This window comes from Neovison vison, chromosome 6 (genome assembly GCF_020171115.1).
Source record: "Neovison vison isolate M4711 chromosome 6, ASM_NN_V1, whole genome shotgun sequence".
Taxonomy (NCBI): Eukaryota; Metazoa; Chordata; class Mammalia; order Carnivora; family Mustelidae; genus Neogale; species Neogale vison.
Window position 1 is genome coordinate 142,825,124 of NC_058096.1, and position 17,583 is coordinate 142,842,706.

The 17,583-nt window shown below is 40.7% G+C and overlaps 1 protein-coding gene across 1 annotated transcript in view; it reads left to right on the forward strand.

Annotated features, from left to right (window-relative positions):
• Nucleotides 1-6,969: 6,969 nt before the first annotated feature.
• KCNH8 (potassium voltage-gated channel subfamily H member 8) overlaps nt 6,970-17,583 on the forward strand; it is a 385,054-nt gene continuing 374,440 nt past the window's right edge. The window contains exon 1 of the mRNA XM_044252531.1: nt 6,970-7,191. Within this exon, the coding sequence (XP_044108466.1) occupies nt 7,116-7,191 (76 nt within the window). The 5' untranslated portion in view covers nt 6,970-7,115. The remainder of the gene's footprint in view (nt 7,192-17,583) is intronic.

Below are 17,583 nucleotides of genomic sequence, written 5' to 3' on the forward strand. Positions count from 1 at the left end.
TTTGATGGATATCGGGACTAAGATACAAGAAAGGGGATGCCTGGGTTGCTCAGTTGGTTGAGCGTCTGACTCTTGATTTTGGCTCAGGTCATGACCTCAGGATCTTGGGATGGAGTCCTGTGTCAGGCTCTGCACTCAGCATAGCATCTGCTTGTCCTTCTCCCTCTGTTCCTCTCCCTCACCCCTGCTCTCTCTTTCTTTCTCAAATAAATAAATAAATAAATAAAATATTAAAACAAACAAACAAACAAACAAAACCAAAAAGGAGGAGGATGTCTCCCTGGGGCCTTACATAATGATGGATACAAAAATTTGTGTGCGAAAAATATTCAAAGTGTAATATAAAGTTCATTGTTGAATATTGTGAGAAACCTAGAGGAGAGGCCTTGGCTTCTTATAAATATTTGAAAAGTATTCTTATAGAAGAGATATTTCATATAAGACAGTAATGGAGATGAAAGGCTTTAGTAATCAAGTTTATGAATTCTTGAATAATACTGGAATGTGAAGACAAGTTGAAGGAAAAGATTTTTTAATGAAAATTAAACCTTCAACAGGTAAGGATCTTTTTTTCCAAGACAAGAAAATTTGCTGTCTTAGGAATTTATGGAGTAGAGAGTTCTCAGAAAGAATTAACTGGTAGAGTCAAATGCAGGGGGTAAAAATCAGGCATATGTGGGCTGAAAATGTGCATTAGTTTAGACAACTAGACAAATTAGTTTAGTCATCAATGACTTCAGTAAGAGACATCTTGGCAGAATGGCTGAAGAAAAATCCAGACTATAAAGGGTTGATGAAAAAATGAGGAGGTAAGAAAGTAGTCATGGTAATTATAGGTTAATTTTTAGGAAATTTGCATGTGAAGGAAATGTGAAAGATTACATAGATCAAGAAAAAGTATTTACTAGGATCAGGGAATCTGGAATATTTATAGGTTAAGAGAATAAACTAGTAGAGAAATAAATGTATAGGAGAGAAGGGCTTGACAAATGGAACACGGTTCTGGAAGTCAGCTCTGAAAAATTATGGGGGGTTTGTGATTGTTTTACAGAGAACACTTCATCTTCTGGGAGAAAAGGAAAGATGGTTGGATGAATGAAGTTATAAAATCACTGGCAGGGGGCACCTAAGTGCCTGCCTTAGGTTAGGTCATGATCCTACAGTCCTGGGATCAAGCTCCCAGTCCAGCTCCCCCACTCAGCAGGGAGTCTGCCTCTGCCTGTCACTCCCCGTAATTGTGTGCTCTCTCTCTTTCTGTCAAATAAATAAATAAAAGCTTAAAAAAAATAAAATCACTGACGGATGAGAGAGGATTGAAATGGAGGGTGTTTACCATGAAAGTCTGATGAAATTGGGGCAGCAGCGTTTTGCAAGAGGCCTGAGCAGAATATTGAAAACTTTGGTAGGCACTAAAGGACATAATGTTAAGTTTCCTGTGACAAAAGATCTCCAAGGTAAGGGAAAGATAGTTAGATTTAATAAATAAATAAAGCAAATATTTGCCCCAGTTTTCACTGTCTACCCTCCCGAAGAGGCTCACATTCACTGAATGTCAAAGTGGTCTGGCTGTGTGACTTGACTACTGTGAAAATTTACTAAGAGTTGAGGAAGGTATTAGTGGAAACCCTTCGCCTCTAGGAATCAGCTATCCAATTACTGCTGAAGGTCATTTGTAGTGACCTAAGTTTCCAAGGAGAGAGTCTGTACAGGACAGCCTAAAATAATAATAATATCCTATATTATTACTATAGACCCTTACTATAATTTAGATACCATTCTATATGTTTTATATTGTTAACTCATTTAATTTTCATAAAGTCCAAGGTAGTGTATTAGTATTGTTTCTCTTTTGTACATGAGGGTTCGCATGGTGCTTCCAAAGTTCTCCCTCTTACAGGTGAGGAAGACCATCTGCATAATTGATCAATGAGCTTATCTAAATCTCTCACCTCAAACTAATATTTCCCCTGCCCTAAAATCACCACAGGGCCAGGTGCCCGGCAGCTACAGACCACCCTTGCAGCCTAAAGCCCACCACAACTATTCAAACCAGCCAGTCTTAAACTCTGCCTGGTTTGCCTTTCCCACAGAGACCCCAGTAAAGGCTGTGGTTTAAGCGCTCCTCTCACTCCTGCTTCTGTTTCCTGACCAAAATCTGGCGTTTCCTCTGTGGCTCTGCCTAATGAGTCATGTCTCTCATTTCTAGGGGAATTTTAAGTAACACTGGACTTCTCTTTCAATGGCATTGACCTCTCTGTTGTCACCTTTATAAATTAAGTCTGGGCACAAAACAAATTGTATTTTACCACCCTTTTCAAATTCAGATAGTCATGTGACTCATTTTAACCATTAAGTTGTGGGCGGAAGTTTTAAAACACAGCATATATTCTGTCAGATCATCTTTTTCTTATCAAGGAAAACACATTTTGGGCAGAGCTTCCATCAATCTGGACCCTAGTAACAAGCAGAGGTACTTACTGGGTCATGTAGGAAATGTAGAGTGAGCAAGAGATAACATTGCTTTAACGAGCCACTGAGAGTTTACGTTTTTATTGAAGCATAATCTAGATTATCCTGACTGTAATCATGACTTTGGAGGTTTTTGCCAGAATATTCCAGGTTGTATACACATTAAGTGTATTTTGGGAACAAGAGTCAGTAACTGTACCACTAGAATCCAGTTTAGTTGGACCTCACAGCAGGACAACTCAGGATCAATTAGTAAAAGAAAGGAATGAACTTGATTTTCCTTCTGAGCTTCTAGAGTCACTTATATTTAGAAGGAAAACTCAGAAGCCATAGGTTGTAATGGGTTGTTAATACATGAATGTGCTCTGAGTTAATAAGACCGTACATTGTAACAGTCAATGATATTTATTGTGTATAAAGAACTTTGAATTAGGTGTTAGAAAACAACAACAAAAAAAGATAAATAGATTATTGTAATAATCCCTTATTATCATATGCCATGCATTATAGGTTTCAGAGATTTTTCACAAATATTTTCTTCTACTCAATGAAGAAGGTAGGGAAATTTTATCCCAGTTTTATGGATTAGGAAGTGTTATGTCACAAAGACTAAATGACTTGCCCAAAATAGTAACAAAGTAGCAAAGGGGATAAGTGCTAGAGACAAAACTAAAACACAATCCTTCTGAGTACACACTCTTTTTTAACCAGCCTATACATTAAAATAGCTGCTTCTTCTGAGGGCTAAAATTCTTGTTGCCAGGAAAAGTTTAACAATGTTTTCAAAGCCTACAGTCAAATACACGAACATCTATGAAAATGAAGCATTTGTTTGTGCTACAGTATTGAATGAAAGCTGTAATTATGAAATGGACAAGAAGAAGATCTAAAACCATCAAACGGATATGGGGGTGGGTGGGTGATTTCTGAAGCCCCTTTTCAATCTTATCCAGACTGAAAAGACAGCACGAAATGTTGAGATGTTGGTTTGAAACCTCAGGAGTTCCCCAGGTAAAATCTTGAATGGGTCCTGTATGCAGATGGCAAGGAGAGACCGAAGAAAAAGGCAGGCCATTCCAGCTTAGTAAGTGGTGGGTTTAGCAAGGAAGGGAATTTACATACGAGGATTGTCTTCAGTAGATGTTGGCATATAAGCACCAGAATCTTAGAAGTTTACAGAGGCCTTAGCCGTGGCTTAGATTAAAAGCTTGCTCTCTCAAGTCTGTATCCTTGAAAACAGCTCTAGTTGGCGGGAAAGGTAGGCAGAAAGAACTTTACAAGGGTAGAGGAAGATGAGAGGCTAGCTCCTGGGTCAACTAGTGGTCACACCTTCTCCATGACCTACACCAGGAGAGAATAAACATGAAAGAAAATAGTAACAGTTGCCATTTATACATGGCTATAGTTCTCAAGAAATTTCAATGTATATTTTTATACCCGTGTCTTAACATTTTCCCTATAAAGAATTATTGACTTGAGCCCAGATCTTGTACCCCCAAACCCTAAACTCTTATGGACATATTTAGGATAGGTGAAATTAGATTTTTAAATCAAATTTTGGAATACCATTATAAGGCAACCTCCTTCAAAACTAAAATACTCACAATGATGTAGAGATTTTAACACATGGACCTCTATTCCCTCCCCTCAAATCTGGATTCTGTGCCTGCTTTAGTTCTGGCAGTTTCCGGACCAGGCCTTAAGAAACTGGTAGCTCCTAATTCCTACCTCTTTGGATACTCACTCAGAGAAGGCCTGGATCCCAAGACCAGAGTGGTGATGACAGTCAAGAAAAAACTCCTTCCAGTTCCCTTGGTGTCTTCCTCTGGCTCAGGTCATGATCGAGAATCTTGGCATCCAGAGGAGCCCCTGGTCCAGCTTCCTGCTTAATGGGGAGTCTGCTTCACCTTATCCCTCCATACCTCTCCACCCGTGTACTCAGGGTCTCTCTCATTCTCAAATGAATAAATAAAAGATTAAAAAAAAAAAAAAAAAAAAAGGAAAGAAAGACCACTTCCTGGTGGGGATATAAGTTTGTACGAGGTGGTCAAAGCCATCTTTGACCAGTTGAATTCAATAGGATCTCAGGCTTGGATATTTTAGGGCAGGATTGTTGTGTTTAGCAAAGTCCCCCACACATAGTTTGTACTGGAGAAGCGACTAAGACAGTGAGTGATAAATGCTAGGCTTCTTTTGCCATAAAATCTAGGCTTTCTTTTGGGGTTGCCATTCTGAAGCCTTGCTTTTTTCTTGCAAGTGATTTCATGCATTTGGCAACGTACATCAAGCCCACAAGACAACAGTTTTTACACAGACACACATAGCCCTACAGTGCAAATTTTATGAACCGAATCCTGGTTTACACCTAATGTATTTCATGCTGAACTTGAAGCCACTAGATGGGAGGCGGTTCTAGGCATTTACAGCAACAGCAGGAGTCTGGGTTTTCTAGGACGCAATGCACCGCCCAAACAGAAGCAGGGGCTCCCTCTGCTTTCTCTCCCCACTTTGGCCGAGAGAGAGCCCAGAGAGCCGCCCGCAGTAGTCTCGGCGCGCCGCGTGGGGGACACCGCCCACGTGAGCTCGGTTTCCGCACAGCACAGCTGGCCCCGGACGGAAGGACTGGGGGGAGGGAGGGAGCGGCCGAGTGGGCCGGTGAGGAGTGCAGCTGGGCGGGAGGCCCCGAGCCAAACGCCGGACCTCCGGGTCTGCTGCCCCGCGCCGCCCACTCAGGAATCCCCTCCTCTGCCCCGCGCCCCCAGCCCGGCTAGCTGCACGCGGCGGCCGGATCTTCTTGAATTTCAACACAAAGGGAATCCTCGGCCGCAGGAAGTGCATCACGAAGAAAGAGGGATTGGGGGCGGGGAGAGGGGGATGCTTCCCTCCCGCTCTACACCCCCGCCCTCCCGGAGCCCTGGGCAGCCGTGACGAAACCCTCAGGGTACCCCCTTCGCCCCAGGAGCCGGGAGAATTCAAACAAGGAACCCCTCCCCTTACCCCCTCCCCCCTGTCTGGCTACCAACAGGAGTGGGAGGCGAGCGCTCTGGGCTCCCGGCACGCCAGAGCTCCCAGGCGGCGGGGACTCCAGCTACCCCTCGCCGAGGCTCACACACCTGTTCGCTTCCCCCCTCCTTTCCTTCCGGGTGCGCCAGCACCTGGGCTTACGTTTGTTTTTCTACCCCAAGGCTCTCAACTTTGCTTCCACATCTCGTTCCCTTGCACGGTTTTCTGTAGAATCCCAGCGCGGGTGTCCTCCTCCACGTCCCGCAGGGCTGCGCCCCAGGCTTGGGCCAGGCTTTTTTTGGTAGAATGTTGGCAGACTGGGAGTCCTCGCGTGAGCAGAGGGTAGAAGGGCAGGGAGAGACCACTTTCGTTTTCCATGACACCTGTCGTTCTAGGGACGCGGCCAGGCTTTCCACCCGGAGGTTCCAGTCTCAGAGGAAGCCTCGCCGTTGCGCAGGAGTGTGGGGTTGTTGGGTGGTGGAAAGGAGGCGGGCTAGGCTAATTGGTGGTGAAGCTGGTTTTCTTTCTTTCTTTCTTTCTTTTTTTTTAACAAGGCTGACTGGTTTTACTTACATTGTATTTCACAAACCAATAAAAACAAAACTTTTCTAGGAATGTTTTATTTTCATTTCGCCGGAGAGTGAGAAGCCATCCATTGTCTATTAAAACAAAACAAAACAAAAAAAACTCTATTATTTTCTTTTACTTTAGAATGGCTTGGGAAGACGAATGGCAATCTGGAGTTAGGGGCCGAAACACCTCTTTTTGAGCCCAGGAAGGAGAGGTGGAAAAACCCGGGCGCTTTGCACTAGTTTTCAAGCTGAAAGACCTGGGTGACTAGGAAGGGGCCGCGCAACTAACTCGAAGCTACCCTGTTCCAGACTGGGGCACTGGCAGTGTCAGGTGTGCCGGAAGAGGGCCACCACCCCTGGGGCGTCCAGCGGCCTCAGCGCTCTCGGACACCACGTGGGGGGACTGCCCCCTCCCAAGCTCCCGACTGAGGCCGGGTACCTGCTTCAACCTGTCTCCTCCCCTTCTCCAGTACCACACCCACGGGACTCCGGTCTCCCCGGGAGAGGGACGGAGCGGGAACAAAGGGGTCTTTGTTCACTGGCTCCTGGGGGGTGGGAGTCGCAATCGCGCGCGTTTCCCTGCGCCCCCTGGAAACCGGGAGGCTCGGCGCCACCCGGCCTCGCCCTGCAGCGAGCGCAGTCCTCCACGACCCCAGCGCCCGAGGTCAGGGCGCGGCGCCCCGGGCCACCGCGGGCTCTTCCCGGGCGGGCGGGGTGGGGGGCGAGGCTGAGCTCGGCGGGAACTCCCGCCCGCGGAGGGACGGTGAGAGGGGGGTGGGGTTCGGCAGCTGGCGGAGGTGGAGGGGACTGGAGAGGGAGCCTGCGCTGGGCTGAGCCTGGAGGTACAGGGCGGGCTCGCCGAGCGCTCGCGGAGAGGCTCCAACCAGAGCAGCGGCGGCTGGAACGCGCTCCCCCTCTCCTTCCATCCTCCTCCCCCTGATCGGCCCCAGCACAGCGCCAGGTCCCCCTCTGCTGCCGTCAGCGCGCTCCCCTTCTCCATTCTTGGCGCTTTCCTCTTGAGCCATCCTTCTGGACAAACTTTGATGGAGAATTTCACACCACGCTGGAAAAATGCCGGTTATGAAAGGATTACTGGCGCCCCAGAACACCTTCCTCGACACCATCGCCACCCGTTTTGACGGAACACGTAAGTCTTGCACTTCGACGAGTTGTATGGTATTTTCCGAGAATGATTTCTCACGTATAAATTACTTTCCCTCCCTACCTTCTTTTTTTCCACCAGCGGAGTGAAATTCGTTCCGTTTTTGCAAAGGTGTCTTTTGTGCGGAGAAATTTCCTCCCACTCAAGGTTCAGCGTAGTATCAACACTTTGGATTGGTGTAGTTGGCCCCCTTGACTTCCTGGGTTTGTGAGAGCTAGAAAAGAGCCTGAAGAAAGACTGACGGCCGTGTTCAGTGTGGGACCCGTATTTCGGTATCTCCTTATGAAATTTTTAAAAATTAATTTTATGAGGTGAAAGTGGGAATGTCCATGTTAGTGAATTGCCACCTTAGCTTACTAGAGTTTCAAAGCTGCCTAGATTATAGGGTGAGTTTGGAATGTTATGCTTCTAGGCAGCAACCTTCCTTGAGGTCTTTCGGATAGGCATGATTTCCCACCAGAGTTTAAGAAATGCAAACTAGAATCAGGATTGCCAAGTGTAAGCTTTCTGTAGAATTCTAAGCGTTGCGAGTTTGTCAGAAAATTAATTCCTGCTTCTTAGCTAGAATAGTCTACCTCTCAATCCTGACATTATCCTGACACCCTAGGAGAGACTGATGGGGAGGGAAGAGCTGGGCATTATAAAGGCTGATCATATGAAAAGTTTGGACATTTTTTTTTTGAGGGCGAGTATTATTGGACGTTTAGCTTGTTTCAGTTATAGTTGAAAACGAGGATATGGTGTTGTGTGGATGCTTGGAGATTGTTCATAATCACCTGCAAGTTGTTCTTTTTCAGGACCACGGTCAGGTCCCCGTTTCTTCCCAGGCTGCTCAAGCCTTTCTATGGGCCCTCTGGTCTTCCCAAGAGGCTCAGGAGTATGTACTTTCTCCCCTAACAAATGCTCTCGGTTGGTTTCACTATGAACATCCCCACCTTCCTCCTAGCTTATGTTGCTTCTGTGTGCTAGCTTTCCTTTTTCTGCCTCTTACACAAAACTCAGGAACTCATTCTAAAGGCTTTTCTGTGGTTCAAGTAAAATTATTTTTTACTATGATGGTATATTTCATGGAGCTGACATGAGAGAGTACATCTAATTCTATTTCTACTCCAGTAGTCTATATAACATTCCTGTTATGGTGGGAAGAAAGTCCTGGGATTTGTGCTTTATGAATAGTTGGAAAAGTTTACATGGGAGGGAAGTGAAGAATTTACTTGATTTTGTTCAATGTTTATTTATTTATTTTTTCAATGTTTATGTTTGATGTCCACCCTACTCAGGGTAAAAGGTGTGAATATTCTTATGGTGTTTTTAACTTTTGCTTTAGCCATTCTCTCCCCTTTTATATTTTACATGTGTCAGACAGTATTGGTGAAGTGCAGTACAATGTGTCTTCTTTGGACAATAAGAGAAAATATTGTAATAAAACTTATAGTCCCTGCCACTGCCATTACCTTCACCACCCGAACAGCACACAAAATCACCACTGCTTTCTTTAAGCATGTGGAAATGTGGGTACTACTAATTATTACCTTAGAAACTGGTTAGTTTCATGCGTATGTTTCTTCTTGAAGTTGTAGATTTAAATCCCAAAGGTTCTCAACATGGATCCCAAAAGCATCTATTGAAAATGAGGTTATTGGTAAATGGTAGTTACTAATCTCATCATCATTTAAAGTTGAATGGAGTGCAAAGTGTAGTGAATCATCCCAGCACAGCTCTGAGAATTATTGCGGCAATATATTTAGATATCAGTTACTCATGAGAGGGGCTTTGGAGCATCAGAATGAGATACCTTTGTCTCTTTATGTCACTGTAACATTTGATAAGCAGAGGGCATGTAGATGGGTGTACTAGTGAATAGCTCCCTTAAAAAAAAAAACCTACAAACAAAAACCTAAGTATTAATGTTAATAAAATGGAAGATGAGAAATTTTAGATTCTTATTTGGGAAGACCATTATTACCTACCAGCATCTAGAAAACAGAAACCAAAAACAAAGACCAAAACCTAAAACTGTTGGAGAATATGCTTGGTCTGTGCTCTACAGGGTTTGGGGGATTCCTGTAGGGAACCACTTTGTATGAAATCAGTCTGAAAATCAGTGAAATAAATTGCAAAAGGAGGAGTAACATAAAGGTTTACTTTGGCAGGACTTTTTTGTTTGTTTTGTTTACAACATCTAATGAATACCCCTCATCCCAAAAACTTCACTCTAGGAAAGAAGATTGTATTTTCCCATTTACTTCTTTTTTGAATTGCAGGATGACTTCAATAATCTGAAACTTAAAAAATACTTAAAAGAAATTTTTAGCTTCAGATTTTTCTGTATCTAGAATCATGGACATACCATTTCCCTGGCTAAGTATTTTATCTTATTGTGATATCTTTTCTGTGTTTATAAAAATTTAAGCGTAACTACTACCCTGAAACTCTTCCTATGATCATCCTTCTTTCTCTTTATTTTTCTCCTGTGCAAGACAAAAGAGTTTGCAAGTTTTAAATTTGCCAAATTGCCACCTGCCCAAATAAAAACTCTATAAAAAGTGAATGATGTTATAATACTCAAAATGTAATATATTTATTTGGTACATTGCCTTATTTGTTAATTATACTTTATATAGTCATCTTAATTTCTTATTTTATTTTATATTGGGTACTCCTGATGAAAAAAATAAGAGAAAGAACAGTAGCCCTGGTAAACCACCTTGCTAATTTAACCACCATGCAATGTTATTAGTCTTACTGACTTAATACTATAATGGAAAATATTGAAACTTAAAACATCATTCAAAATTTCTCTCAGGGAAAAAAAACAAGTATACAACAATAAAAGCTTATAAGATAATCTTCCTAATTTATTTGTTGAGATATCACAGGCAACATAAAAGAAGTTAATGTATTTTATCACCTGATGACAATTTATTGTTTTATATAATAGTTATTCCTTTTAGCATTTAAGAAGTGAGTTCTTTGTCAGGATTGAAGGATAATTGTGGACAATTAATTAGAATTTTTTTCATATCCAGTTTAATTTTTAAAAACTTATTGAAATAGAAATCTTTTTATATAAAACTACCCTAAAATACATTTACTTCTGAAATATGTTCTCCTGGTTTATGTTTAATTGAAGTGCAATGAGACTAAGAAACTTGCAAACATTGAATATGTATGCCTTATTTAGGACAAAAAAGTAATGCCAATGAGTTTTTTTTAACTCCTCACATGTAGCCACATTTCTCACTGGAAACAATCTAAAACAGACAGATAGATATACACATTCACACACTAAGTGTTAACATCATGACCTGTAGCTAGTTTACTTTTCCTACATATTTTTTAATATGTTTACCGTATTTAAAAAAAAATCTTTTCTGAGTAGACTTTTGTGTTAAGCACAAAATAAAGTATAGTAGAGAACATATAAGCATATATTTTTAACAAATAGTTTTTAGTATAAATATTCATCATGGGATACCATTTGAGAAAAATACTTTATTTTCTTTTTTTGAGGATATAAAGCATTCAAAGGGAAGTGCCCATTTTCAAACATAATGGTATATTAGCCTACATTTTCATAGGTATGAAAATGTAGGTATGAAAATGGTTACATTTTCCAGTCCTATCAACGATTTGGTCAGTGCTTCTCCTTTGGGATTAGTGAGACAAGATTTAAGATTTTAAAATCTTCCTTTTATTTAAGATTTAAAGGAAGTTTGTAACCCAGTGGTCTCTATCAAGGAGATGGCAGTCAAAGTATTCAGAATAACAGTACCTTAGACACTCATTCATATTTGCATATATTTTATGTACTCCTGTATAGCCTGTTTAAAATGGTCCAAGGAAATTTGTTAAAATTGAAATACTTCTTTACAGGGGCAACTGCCGTGGTATGTCTTTTCATCTTTCCTTTCTTCTTTTTTCCCCATCTTTCCTTTCATGCTTTCATCAAGGAACATAGAGCTCTTAATATTACAATCTTAAAGAGAAGGGTAATGAACCCAGGACTATGGGAAGGGAGAAGACTAAGGTGGGACACTGGAGATCTTCCTAAGTCTTTGCTGGGTTGTAGTTTGGAGAATACCAGCAAAGGCATTTAGCCAGTAAAAAAGAATGAGCTCCATTATGTATGGGTCTGTCTATAAAAGGCTATTACATGAAAACATGCAAGGAAATAGCTAGCATTCTAGAGATATCTCTCCCCAAATAGAAGTTTATAAAGAGCCTTTAAGAATTTTTTTATATGCTAGTCGTAGTCTCTTTTATTCTTATTGTTCATGTTTAGGGAGATAGTTCCTTTCAGTTTTCTTTTTCTCTGTAGTAAATTACCACAAACTTTGTGGCTTATTATCTTACATTTTCTGTAGGCCAGACAACAAGGCAAGGGTTAGGTCGGTCTTCTGCTTAGGGTTTCACAAGGCTGTAAATAAGTCCTTAGCTGGGGCTATAGGCCCTCTTCCAAGGTCATGTAGTTGTTAGCAGAATTTAATTCCTGCAGTTTGTGATTGAGGCCTCTATTGTCTTGCTGTCAGCCAAGGACTTTTCTCAGCAACCAGCAGTTACCCTCCGGTTGTGGCCACATGTCCTCTCATTAGCCCTTTCACAACCTATGGTTTGCCTCTTCCAGAGAGGAAGGAGCGTCTCTCTTTTAAGAGTTTGCCTAAGTCAGGTCCATCCAGGATAATCTCTGTTTTGATTAAGTCACCGTCAACTGATTATGGATCTTAATCACATCTCTAAAATTATCTGTTCTGCCTATAGGCAAGAGAAAGGGATTGGACAAAGTGTATACACAAGCAGTTGGGAATCTTGGGGGTCATCTTGAAACTCTGTCTATATAGTTGCTATGCACTGTTGTATTATTATACAAAACTGGATGTTCTCACATTTGTTCTTCTAAAAAGTAGATTTATTAAACACACTCTGAAATTCTGTAGCATGAAACCCTCCTGAGTTTACATCTGGAATCTTAGTGAATATAAGGCCGAACTTCCTGGAGGGAGTAAGTTGGTTCCCATCTTGCTTCACATCTGGAGATGGCACATCAGTACAACTAGTCTTGTTCATTTTAGTCAGCCGTCCTGAGAGACTCTTAGTTCTCTGGTCTAGAAGTAATGTGGGAGCTGTTGGATTGTTTTCAGAGTATTAATCCCAGTCTCTTAACAGGGTGCTCCCTATGTATAGATAATGAGAGGGAATGGGAGAAAGAGGAGAGAAGAAAGAAGAGGGAGGAGGGAATTATTTATTCTCATTCTTTGACTTTGTCGATGAATTTTTTACACTCCAAAGGCTTTATTTATCACAGTGGTTTTCATAACTTCTATGCAATGAACAAAGTGTCTGATTTATAAGAATTGGATTTATGTCTTTATCAGACATATGTTTATTTCTTTTGATGAGTGAAATACACAAATAAGAAAGTTGTATTATGTAGTCTTTAAAATACTCGATAATTTTGTTTTGACATCATTATATATAGGAAAATGATAGCTAATGTGTTAAAAATGGAAGTTATGCTCATAATATATTTTTCCTAGGCTCTGGCTTTTAATATCACCTGTAGACCAAACGCCATGGCATGAACCCTCTTCTAGCATGAGAAATACATTGAAGATCCTGAGTTACTAGTTTCTGGGATATCCTAGACTCAATGTACTTCTAGAATGATATAGTCCCCCTGATGAAATCTCTGCCTTATTCATCAGTAATCAGTCAGTCATTTCTTCAACAGTATTTAATCAACACTGTCTATATACAAAGCCATTATGTTAGGATCTTTGGAATAAATCAGTCTTGCCCTTTTCTCAAAGAAGGTGACAAATGTATGCAAAAATTAGTATAGATTGGGAAGGAATAAGAATACTCAGGAAATACAGGCAAAAGGCTGTGCAAATCTGGACGAGACAGGAATAATTTCTGTGGGTGAATGATCTGGGAGGGTTGTATATAATGAATGGCTTCTGGATAGGAATGATTGGCTCATATGTGATAAGGGCAAAGATGATATTTGTTTACTCTGCTAATTTGTGTTTCATTGTCATTGAAGCTTAAAGAGGGGTGTCTTTAAGTATTTTAGAGGGCGTGAATGGCAAAAGGTAGAGGCAAAAGGAGAATGGGGAGTCAGTTAGGTGGGACATGGAATGTCTTTGAAGTCAGAGTACATAGTCTTAGTAAGCCATTGGAGGTGGTGGATTCACATCTTTGTAAGAGAGTATGGTGCCATCTGTGCCTGGAAACTCTCAACCTTTCCAAATTCCACAGGCTGAAGTGTAATGCAAGAGAAATGCCCACCTTGACACCTAGGAAGTTTCTTCTTTCTCTTCAAAAAATGCTTTTACACTTTGACAAGGGTCCCAGAGAATGCAGTGGATTGATGTGTTCTTCATTTTCTTACAAATGTCTGCTTTGCCCAGGGAGCTAAGTTTTATCTCTTAGGAAAGGGAGAGATTGATTTCTGACCGCATTGCTGAGTACGCTTCTCCTCCAGGGCTGTGTTATACTATAAAACTGTGCCTGTGGAGAAGAAAAAGAATAGAGGGTGTGCTAGCACTCAGCCCTAGTGAAGTTGACTGGAGAAATGCCAACAGTAAAAGGTACAGAATTGCAACCACTGCAGAGATAGTAGGGTTCACCCTGGCAATGTATATTTGCTGAGATAGTCTAAATATTAAGTTTTAAATCCATTTTGGTTTAGCAGAGCCTATAAACAAAAAAGATGAGACTTCAACTTTACCTGTGACATAGTTCATATTTAGCAACTAGAGCAACCGAAGAGCTTTCTCAGTAATTCAAACAGTCAAATATAATTCTTGGGTTATAAATTCCCTAGAAGGTATATTTTGGTTTTCCTTCATAGCCATTAATGCACTATCTCTCTCCCTTAAACCCTTCAAAATTCACATGTCCCCAAATGAACTAGTAATCTTTCCTAGCCTGTGAAACCTATTTGTCTTCTTATGTTTTCTGGCTCCATTATTGGCATCACCACGCACCCATTTCTCCAAGCTAGAAATCTGGGTCGCCCTTGACTGCCCACACATCTAATTGGTTATCAGGTCTTTGAGTTTTCCTTTAGAAATGCCCTAATTTGACTCCTCGCCTCCTGTTCCTTGCTTCTTTTAGTTTAGTTCCTCTGTTTCTCACCTACACAGTTGTAACCTTACTCTCACTGGATCCCTGTGACCATCAGCCTTTATCCTGCTTACTCCCTACCCTTCAGCCTAAGTCATCCCTAGAGTGATTTCTGATAAAAGCGGTATGATTTAATCATTTAACTCTCCTATTTAAAGCCACCCATCAGCTCCCGGCTACCTCCTGGAGAATGTCCAGGAGGTAGTCCTTAGTGTCATATGACCCCAAGATGATTCTGCAGAATCTTTTCAAACCATTGTCTCCCAGACTGCAGACATACTCACCCTGAATCCCCTGCTCGTTCTGGTCTCCCGGACTCTGCCGGTCACTTGACAAGCAAGACGTTTCATTTTCTTCAAGAGCCATCCTGAGGGTTGCCTTGTATCTAAACTTTTTCTGTGACGCTCCAAGTCGAGTTGGGTGCCATTTGTTCCTTGCTTCCACGTGATCTTGCCCACTCACTTCTGTTCTGATGATAGACTTTCATATTTCAGCGCTCAGTTCCTTCAAGTCCTGACTATGTCTTTATTCCTTTGAATTCCCCCTGCTCAGACTTAGCTTGGAACAAAGTCATTGCTCAGTAAGTGATTCTTTGCATAAAAGAATTGCAAACTCCTTGAAGGCTAGGGTTGTGCAGTAATTGTCTTTATTTTCCTTTGATGCTAACTGGTTTTCCTTTGATTCAGTATTACGTTGTTTAGCTTTAGTTTTGAAACATAATTCTAGACTGGCTTCTAGTACCTCATTTTCACATGGTTCAAGTACTCATTTCTTTCATTAAAGTTTAATGATAATAGTGGCTACCATTTTGGGTATGTCTACATATATTCTGTATACCACACTGGTGCTTTATTTGTTTCTACACAACCCTATAGCCCAGCAAGGGGGAAGGCAGCCCCCCTTTTTGTTACAGATGACAAAACTCGAGCTCAGCATTTTTGTATGTTATCACACTAGCCTGTGATTTTTCTACTATAGCCTGTGATTTTTCTACTATATCACACTGCCTTTAAAATGTGTTTTTTATAGCAAGTATAAACAAACTAGGGCAATCTGTGGTATCATTTCTAGTTTCTAACTCTTGCAAAAAGGAATTTCTGCTTTAAAGTTTTTAGCCATTTCTAGTACATGCTGTTTTTTTTTTTCTTTTGATATATTATGCTTTAAGTACTTGTCACTTAAAGAATGTTTTTAGATTGGTATTTAAGACTCATGTCTGGAACTACTTAATGCTTTCACTGTGCAAAGCAGTTTTGCTCATCAAAGAAAATCTACTGTCCATTTTTTAAAAAAATAAAGAAATCCATTTTCTTTGAGATTTTGGTTCTTTGAATTTGCTGATTTTAGAACTTGTGATTCTTTTATTGTCAGGCTAATCTCTCTATAGAAGATATTCTAATTCTCATAGCTATTATAGTGACCTCATCTTGTGTTTTTACCTTGTTAGCATCTTACAGAAGAAATTATTCTACCTATTTTGAGTCTGCTTTTATTGGGATAAATATATTCTCCACTATCAGGTATTGTTGACGTCTTTCAACAGAGATCATTTACCTTTTCTCTGCAAAGACTTTACAGGAAGAAATAAGGGTACCTAGCTCTCCAACTTGCAAATATAATCTAAAGTTCTTCCTTTCTTTTCATGTTTTCTTTTGTTCTGTTAAGTCTTTTGGGTGGGCTTTCTTATTGTACTTGGCAGTCCAAATGAGGTTCTCATTCTAGTGATTGAACTAGGATTTGAGACCAGAGAACTTATCAGCCTTTCCATGTTTTTGTTTGATTTCCTAGAAAAAGGGATCCACATAAGATGTTCACATGTTACCGAAATCTCAAAACACCCAGTTTGACAAGTAGACCTGCCCTTAATTGTGGTGTTCTGGTTATTTCTTCAGTGGGGAGAATAATGTAGAAGATAAAAGTGGGCATATTTTTGACCTTCATTCCTAAATAAATGTTTCTATTATGATTCTATAAATGGTGGAAAAGATTGCATGTCTTGGGACTGCAGCTTTTGTATTTATTAATTTGGTACATCTTTGGTTAGGTTACATTTCAGTTATCTGAAAATGAGCTTGCTGCCCTCTTTCAAACAATATGTGGATTCAGGCTTTAGAATAATAGAATTAATAATCACTGAGGACTCTTGTCCATCTGTACAGTGCTCCATATTGTCTAGTGTATTTTCGGTTAAAAGAAAGCAAAAGCTATAAAATTATTTGGAAGATAGTACTAGTAACTAATATTTGCATAACATTTCAGTATACTTGTTTTAATCCCATCACTTTAATTACTTTTGAATTTAAGATAAAAAGCGACTTCCTATTATAATTTTAAAATGTACGTTTGGGGGCGCCTGGGTGGCTCAGTGGGTTAAGCTGCGGCCTTTGGCTCGGGTCATGATCTCAGGGTCCTGGGATCGAGTCCCGCATGGGGCCCTCTGCTCAGCGGGGAGCCTGCTTCCTCCTCTCTCTCTCTCTGCCTCTCTGCCTACTTGTGATTTCTCTCTGTCAAATAAATAAATAAAATCTTTAAAAAAAAAATGTACGTTTGTTTTCTGTAAGTGAAATTCAACGTTGTTTAATATATTTAATGTCTACTCAATTTCCTTTTCTGGGTGTTGTTTGTCCGTATTCATTGCCCTTTATTAATTGGATTATTGGTTTTCTCTATGAGTTTTTTAACATAGTAATAAAATGAATACATTTATTTATTTATTTATTTATTTATTTATTTATTTGCAAGAGAGAGAGACCGAGAGAGAGGGAACACAAGCAGGGGAGCAGGGGAGTGAGAAGCAGGCCTCCTGCTGAGCAAGGAACCTGATGTGGGGCCAATTCCAGGGTCCTGGGATCATGAACTGAGTCAAAGGCGGATGCTTAAAGACTGCGCCACCTAGACCCCCTAAAATGAATACATTTTTAAACATTTTATGTATTTTTGTGAGAGAAAGAGAGAGTGAGCCAGCAAGTGAGAGAGAGAGAGAGATCAGGAGGGGGTGGTGAGTGGGGAGGGGCAGACAGAGGATCAGGGCTCCATCCCAGGACCCCAGAAGCATGACCTGAGCCGAGACAGACGCTCAACTGATTGAGCCACCCAGGTGTCCCCAAAATGAATATTTTATTAGTAAAGTGAATTGTATATGGTTGTGTTTCCAATTTTGGTCTTTTTATTTTTATATAGATGAATTAATCAGTTTTCCTTATTGCGTGTTTTGTGTCATGCTTAGAGAGGTATTTTCTATATTAA